The 9,050-nt window shown below is 31.7% G+C and overlaps 1 protein-coding gene across 1 annotated transcript; it reads right to left on the bottom strand.

The window, feature by feature from the left end:
- Window positions 1–2,284: 2,284 nt before the first annotated feature.
- LOC146956416 (proteinase inhibitor-like) lies at window positions 2,285–2,950 on the bottom strand. The gene is made up of 2 exons (XM_085719612.1): window positions 2,800–2,950; window positions 2,285–2,652 (listed from the first exon to the last, which is right to left on the bottom strand). The coding sequence occupies exons 1-2, from the start codon at window positions 2,816–2,818 to the stop codon at window positions 2,459–2,461; spliced, it is 213 nt and encodes a 70-aa protein (XP_085575738.1). The 5' UTR covers window positions 2,819–2,950; the 3' UTR covers window positions 2,285–2,458.
- Between the last annotated feature and the right edge of the window lie 6,100 nt (window positions 2,951–9,050).

The raw sequence follows: 9,050 nt of genomic DNA on the forward strand, positions 1-9,050 counted from the left end.
AGAAATTTCAAAAATAATTTAGGCTCAAATATTGAGAATATATGATTTTAAGAGAAATTATTCTCAACGATCCTTTTAAGTTTTTGACAAAATTTTGAAACCCACAAATCAAGAATATATATCCTATAATAGTCAAATTATTCTTTACTTAATAAATTGTTGAGGGCATCGACAAATCCCAAAATATAATAATTTATATAGAATATTTGATGCAAGAATATATATGATCGAGTCTGAGAATTTTCATAATCATAACACTTTAAAAGAATATATTTCATAAGTTTTATTACTATAAAAAAAGTATTTTCACATAGAATATTTTAGACTCAAATATAGATGATATATGATTTAAAAAAGTACATGATTCTCATATCAATTTACATCAAATATTTAGAGGTTTCATAAAGGAATTTAAATCCCATAAACCAAGGGTGTAAAATAAATCATATTCTTTTAAGAATATTTTTGGGTGCAAAAGAAAATTATGATTTTATTCTAAATAATAGAATATTTATTGGTTAATGGGGTAAACAATTTGTCATTGACACATCAATTTGGAGAGTGAGACATGCTTCATGTGTGAACAAAGAGTAAGAATATTCAATAAAATTTTCACACAAATTTAACATGTGAGAGTATGATATTTAAAATATAATATACCCCAAATAAATTAGACAAATATTTATAGCTGTCAAAATTTCCAAAAGTCATACCAAAAAAACCAAAACACAAGAATATAATTATAATTTTTTTTTTTGGCAGAAACAAACAATTTTGGAACATTTTGCACTATACACCTCTCCCACGCACCAAAAACACGTAAAGGTTTTTTTTTTTTTTTTGCACGCGTGTACTCACACGCTGGGTTTTCTACGCCCGGACACCTGAAAAACGGGTTGAAACGACTCGCGACTGATCCGATTCGATATTGCTCATTGGTGGACGAAATTGAATGATTCAAGTGGCGTTGAAATCGCGATTGAGTGAAAGAGGGAAGCCAATCAACTCAATCAGAGATTAAAAAATTAGGGTTCTTGACACAAAAATATAAATCATTGATTTCTTAATTCTTATAGAATATCCAGCGATTTACCTTTTATTAGAAAAAACCCTTTAGAAATCATCAAAATTGTTCATGAGGCAAAAGATTTAATCGTACGCTATTTTAAAAAAAAGGTAAAGGATGTCAAACATGAATCCTATAATCTGAATCTTATGCACAATTTCATATTACTATCCATATCAATCAAAAGTAATACGATAATAAGACATGCATCCTCTGATTCAATTATTCGATAATACCATGGACGAAACAAATATATAGCACATATAAATTCAGTTCAGAATTCACGTTTCACGTTTATGCATACAGTTAATCCATCAATAGAGTAATAGCCGTAATATGTATCTATGTGGCTCTGATACCAATTGATAAAAGTTTAAGGATTTAGCCATGGATCATTAGATACAAATTATAGCATATCATCACTAACAAATAAGGAACAAGAAATTGTGTACCTTGTAGATTTAGGATTCATGAAGGATGGCTCTCAGAAGGATGAGAGGGATGACTACCCTCATTCCGTTTAGCACCATAATGTTCAGAATAGAATTAACCGTCTGATGGGATGACGTTTAAATGGCTAAACGGCTGAGGGCAGAGACCTCTCATTGGACTTAGCTAAATGGTCCAACCCATCACGGTCCATTTAGAAAGAATAGCTCAATCACACATATTCATCAACTAATTAGTGCTTAACACAATAGACCATAATTTATATTATGACATTAACTTGTAATAATTGATTATTGTCAATCCATAATTGATTAATTAAATAATTAATCCAACATTCCATAATTGATTAATTAAATAATTAATCCAACATTCTTGTGGCCAAAAGACTCAATGTTTTTACTATTCAAGGTGTTTCCCAATCCGAGTTTAATTTTATCCCAAAAAGAACCAACCCTTAGTCTAATTTGATTTTCAAAGGATTCTTGTTACTTAGTTAAACGTTTCAGCAGAGAAAACGCTATTCGGCCAACATTGTTAAGCTTAAGTATTGTTGTAGCGGTTGTAGAATCTCATGATCAAAGTATTTGTGTTCTACTCAGCTCAAATGCTCAATGAATTAATAAATGCAGTTGCAAGAATCTCATGTCATGATTCAGGTTTAAGATATCTATATATAGAGCTTTTTTTTTATTCATAAAAGGCCAATTTAAGATATCTATAGATTAGTTAATATGGAAGACTCTCTCAAAAAAAAAAAAATGGAAGACATTGATAGTGATCATTTTTGCTAGGTAGCCACCCCATAGTTTAAAACTTGGGACTATATTACATGATACATTTATAGTAAGTAAATAATATAAAATGTAACTTAGAGAAGATAAATTAAGAACCAGTTTTATTCATTAATATTGCATCACTAATATAATATAGCTGGGTAGCTAGTTATCCTATTTTTGGCACACGAGTAACTCTCCCATGTTTGTCGACCCAAACCCAAACCCTAGTGCATTTGAAATCCATTGTCACAACATGCCCTTCCGGCACCACTATTGCATTCACTCTCTCATTCTCTCTTTCAATCTTCTCTGCTGCTTCATCACCGTCCACTCCCACAACCTCTGGCCACTTATTCTTCCCTAAAGTAAATCATTAAAATTCAATATTAGTAAGCATGCATGTAGAAATAATACAATCATAACTATAGATTATAGAACTTGATCCCTAGAGTATTTTCATTCAATCAAATTAAATTAAAAAATATAGCATATTATATGTATGATCACCTAAACATCGACCTTCCATTTTGCTTTTCTGCTTTATTTGTTGCTTTTCACTCAATACCTTATATAGAGCAGGCTCATGTCAATCGGTAGGGTTGATTGTGAATTATGTCCTTATTTTCTCCAGATAAAGTTTGAGTTACTTGAACTAATATCTTACAATTTTGAGCCATATATATGACATATCCAACAAGATATATACGGTTTCCTTTTGGATTTTAGTTAGATAGCTAGTTAGCTACTACGTGGTTCTTTGACTTTCTCGTGTAAACCTAATTTTGCTACTTTTTTTTTTTTTTTTTTATAGAGGAGCTCATTTTGCTACGGTCACACTCACTACTACTAATAATAGAAAACACTAGCACCACAAGAAAATGGTGATCAATTAATTTTTTTTTTTTTTAGGAGTAAGGAGGTTGGTGATTTGGGGTAAGGAGTATTAGGGAGTTTAATTTTGCTTTATTAGGAAAATGGTGTTGGCGGTTGTTGGTGGACGGGGAGAGTTTGTGGTTTACGGTGTTGTCGGCGCGGTACGGTGTGGAGGGAGGGCGGGTGTTGGACGGTGGGAGAGATGCCTCTACTTGGTGGCGTGATATAGCTGCCTTACGTAGAGAAGGTTGGTTTAGTGATCATGTCAGTCGTTCGGTTGGAAACGAGAAGTGTACCCTTTTCCTATAGTGAAGATTGAAATTTTTTTGAGGGACTAAAAGTTGAAGAAATTTTTTAGAGGGAATAAAACAAAAAGTTGACATATTTATAAGGACCAAAAACATATTTAACCCTTTAGAATTTTACAGTTTGGTTGAGAGTTAAGGTTCTTCAGGAGATCTAATGTAGAAGGAATGGTTTGGATTAGAGTAGTGTGGAGTAAAAGGTTGAAGCATAAAAATACAAGGACTTCTTAGTTGACATGGAAGGTTGAAATTAGGTTAAGACGTGAGTAATTTTACCTACATTATTTTATGATGCATGATGTAATATAGATGCACCGCAACTTGTGAGATGCTTAAATCATTACTTCATAGCATATGAATTCAATGTGTTATTTACTTCTTGATTGATTGGAATATTTTATAATTTATCCATAAATAGAATAGCAAAAAGAAAGGTAAAATAAATACACTTATGATGGGTATAAAATGGGTGGTATGATTTGATTGTGCTGAACATTTTTTTACTAGTCGTGTATCACTTGAAGTAGTAATAGTATGCATAACACATGCAACTGAATAAAGTTTGGATCTATTTCTCCTTCAAAAAAAAAGTTTGGATCTATTTTGGGCTTAAACTATAAAAATTATATTAAGATACTAAAAGTGTATCTTTGTATCAATTCTTCACGCATGAAAAATTCTTCAATGATATGAAGACTCTACGTGTATCCACAGCGAGACCAATTCTTACCCTCAACCTTTGAGTAGTGGAACAAGAGAACTATAACATATTTCGTTTTGTATTTTGTTGTTGCGTTGTGTCTTGATCAAATTACCTAAGATCTATTTATAAGTCACACGCTACTACTCCATCCATTTCACAATACTTGTCCATTTTGAAGAATATTTTTGTTTCACTTTACTTGTCACTTTCAAGTTTCAATGCAACATTAATTATTAGTTTATCAATAATACTCTTACCTATTTATTGTAGAGAGAGAAATAATATAATGAAATAATAAATGTGTAAGGGTGTTATAGAAAAAACACAAAAAATTTCATAAAAAATGGCAACATTTATTTGATTCTTTGGTATGTGTAATTTTTTCAAAATGGACAAGTATTGAGGGAGTATCAAATAGAAGGTGTTGACTCATCTTAATGACCTTTTAATTTCAAATGGTCAATCCTTGTAAAATGCAATTAACACATGTTAATGCTAACTTATTTCAAAAACTATTTCTTACCAAAAAGACCATTGACAAATATGATTCACATGATTATATATAATTACATCAAAAATGTCGAATGATTAAAAATGTCGAATGATTATTCTTAGTCGAATAATCAACTAAGAATTAATGCAACAACATTCACTACTCGGTTTCTTTCTACCTTTTATTTATTTCAAAAATAAATATGCTCAATTCGTTTATATATATTATTTGTATTCTTTGTACTAACAAAAAAAAAATATTCCACTTAGAAAAATATTGGCCTTACCTAACTTATGTATTTTTCTTACTTCATTATAACTTGTTCGTCACAACTGACGCCATTACGGATTGTGAATAAAGGAGATGCAAGGTCAAAACTGTATCAATATTTTCCCTCGTGTTCTACAACTAAATTGTGCTTGCTGATTAGATTAGACACGTATTCTCATTGTAGAATACAAATCATTTGTTGATATATAGATAGATTATATAGCGATAGTGGGGTATGGTATCTAATTACACGTATAATATATTATATTAAGGTTAAGTTTGGTTGCACGTTCCTAAAGAAAAATGTTTTGGTTGCACGTTAGACACTCGCGTTTGGCTTTCACTGACAAAGTCGATTTTAGATCCTAAACTCGAGTTTGCCATGGAGCTAGAAACAATAAATTGGGTGAACAAACAAAATATACTATAATATATGTTCTGAATTGGCTAAGGGCCAATAAATCAAGGCCCAACCACGGCAAAGGCACATATGCCAAGTTCCGTGTGGATGACCGCACAGGAGCGCCCCTCGAGTCCAATTGCACGTTCGTAACATCTCCAACTGCATTTCACAGAGACGGTTAGACCATATATGTGCCTATATAAGGGTGACTTTGCGTCACCCTCAAGGTACAATTCACTTACGGCCATTTCGCACATAACCACCAGCTCATTTATATACTGATTTGAGCGTCGAGTGCTAACGTGCTTGCATGCACAATCATTCTATGTAGTGAAGACCACCGCGAAGGAACAACCTCAACCACGACGGGGCACCGCAACAACCGCATCCTTTTCTTTATCTTTACTGAACAAATTAATATATCAATACAAAATTTACATTGTAATTAACATTAAACATCCAGGGGGTGGATAACTCACTTGGTTTGAGCCAAGAGTTAAGAAGTTGTAAGTACAGGGTAAGTCTGACAAGGACAAAAAACTAACATATTAATATTTGCTATTAAAAATTACATTAAGCATAAAGTTTTTTTTTTAAGGGAAGCAATAAGCGTAAAGTTGATCATCAAACAGTTAAACTACAAACCTTACAATTAAAAACAATTCTCTATGCTATGAGTTTTGAATGACTGAAAATCATCAATAAAAGACTTAAAACTAATACTTGCATGAATTTTCCTTTCAATATAAATGACTATCATATTGTTTAGAGATCGTCGTGCAATCAACAATAATAAAGAAAAAGATGGGAGACGGAGGTCATCACGTGAGAGAAGTGGATGAAGTGTGGAGCACAACATTCTTTTTATTAAAAAGGTTGGGGTACTTTAGTAATTTCATATGTAAAATTATATTATATTTTTATGGGATCGGTCGTGGTCCATCCAAACCCTAATGTGGCTTGTCACTGCTGCTAACTTTTACGGTCAACCGAGTCGATTCTACTATTTGTTGGATAACTATTATATATTATGTCCCTGTTTGTCTATATTTTCCTTGTTTATACATGCAGTGGCGGAGGGACTGAAGGGGGGCTTTAGAGGCCCTGTTTTTAGGTGGGTATAAGTTAGCAACCCTTTTCTAATAATAAAAAAGAAGTTAATAATAAAATGATTTAATTCTTCGAAGAAAAATCAATTTATTTATGCATATGACTATATCAACATGATAGAATGCCTCCATGCCATGGGTCGTTATATAATGCATTTAGGTAAGTAACCTCAAATATTGGCTCTTAGTATTCAAGTCCAAATAATGGAACTCGAAATCTTGTTTTCTTTCTTACTTTTCTCTGCAACCCCCCCCCCCCCCCCCCCCCCCCCCCCCCCCAAATAATTTTTTGTACTAACCATTCGATTCTTATGGTAAAAGTGAGAAAGAAAACAAGGTTGCAGAGAAAAGTAAGAAAGAAAACAAGATTTCGAGTTCCATTATTTGGACTTGAATACTAAGAGCCAATATTTGAGGTTACTTACCTAAATGCATTATATAACGACCCATGGCATGGAGGCATTCTATCATGTTGATATAGTCATATGCATAAATAAATTGATTTTTCTTCGAAGAATTAAATCATTTTATTATTAACTTCTTTTTTATTATTAGAAAAGGGTTGCTAACTTATACCCACCTAAAAACACTAAGGTGCAGATTAGCAAGCTAGCTACACCCACTTTATTTTTACCAAAACACCCTTATAATAATATTCAAATCAGTTTTAAGTAGAAGGGTAACTTCCATAACTAATCAATCTCAAATCTATGTCAATGGTTTTTGGGTGAACAAATGTTACAAGTGACTTATTGACACTGTGCAGCCAATATAAGAAGACCGTTGTTTAGAAGACATAAAATACATTTAATATTTAGAAGACATAAATATATCATGTTAGAATGAATACATTTAACTTATTTTAATAGTGATGACCAAATTAACACACATAAAATAATTAGAAGACCATTGTTTGTAAAACAAAAGATAATATATTTTAAAGAACAAAAAATAATAAACTATTTTTGTAAGTTAACAAGTCGGTATTGAACTTCCTGACTTATACCACTATTTTTTTTCTTTCCTAGGCATAAATAAGTAGTGTTTGAACATTCAGTCAAAAAAAAGTAGTGTTTACATATACATAGAAAGAGGATTTTTTTAAAGGGGCCTGCTAACTTACACCCACCTAAAAATATTAAGCTGCAAATTAGCAAGCTACACCCATTTTGTTTTGGCTAAAAGCCCAAATTCCACTATTGTATGTCACTTAAACTTAAAGGGTATTTTTGTCAATTTTAATTTATCTTTCAAATTAAAAAAACACATATAATTGTTTCCTATTTTTGCGCTTGCAATGTTTTGATTAGTTATTTGCGATGATATAATTTATTAATTGTGATGATTTAATTGATAATTTGTTAATTGTGATGATTTAATTATTATTGTTATTTACAAGATAAATTGCGGATTGATGTCCTCGTGAGCTTAGCTCAGTTGGTATGGACAATGCATAATATATGCAAGGTCCGGGGTTCAAACCCCGGCCACCACCAAAAAAATTGCGGATTGAGATTCTCTCGGTTGAAAATTCTCTCAAGTTTTCCCATGTGGAATCTCAACCATCAATCATGAGAGAGAATGAGAGAGAAGAAAATTCTCTCAAGTTTTCTCATGTGGAATCTCAACCATCAATCATGAGAGAGAAGGTGAAAATTAAATTTCAACCATCAATCATGAGAGAGAAGGTGAAAATTAAATTATGATGAAAAGTGGTTGTTGTATTTTAATAGTGGAGATTGAATTAATAGTGGAGATTGAAAATGGAAAAAACTTGAGAAAATTTTCAATGGAGAGAATCCAAATCCCAAAATTGCAGTGGCTTTTGCAAGAGGTTGTTGAAAATCGTAAGTTTATTAGCTCGAAAAATTAATATATCAGTGATTGGGGAATTAGAACCTACGACGACATGTGTGTTTTGGTGTGAAGGATGTTTTTGTTTCTGTTTTTAATTAATTAAGGGGAATTAATTGATTTTCAATTAACTTAAAATTGTTCTTGATGTTTAAAGCATACTTTAGGCTTGTGAATATTTTTAAAAGAAAAAGAAATGTCTTATGCATGATTCCTTGATAAAGATTGTATATTCCTATTTGATTATTTTAGTTTGTTATTGATTTTATTTCATGGATATTGAAGGTTAACCCTTATACCAACATATTAGGTATGAAATATGATGCTCAAATAAATGTGATGTCGAATTTAACGCTCGTGGGGATAAATTCATGGGACGTTAGGAGAATAACATGTTACTCTTAGTAGTTTAATTGTAACAAATTGAACTAGTTTTTTTTTTTTTTTTTTTTTTGTAGATTAAAGTATGGGACTAGGGTCCTAGCTATCTCTTGTGAATCTTAGTTTTTGATATTTAAGTTTGCATTGATATTCTTCTAAGAGGAATGCTAGTGTCGGATGTTTATACAAAGCTTTTAAATTTATTTAGTACTTGCTAACCCATTCAAACGGTTGAGGATTTACCATTCATTCATTTATAATTGTTTATTTTTACTTGTTGGAAAATCTGAATAGACACCATTAGTTACCCCCACCTCTTCATTCATTCGTCTCATGTGTCACAAAACAAATGGTTAGTTTATGCAAT

This window comes from Medicago sativa, chromosome 1, assembly GCF_051527215.1.
Source record: "Medicago sativa cultivar Bolivia chromosome 1, Bolivia_mono, whole genome shotgun sequence".
Lineage (NCBI taxonomy): Eukaryota > Viridiplantae > Streptophyta > Magnoliopsida > Fabales > Fabaceae > Medicago > Medicago sativa.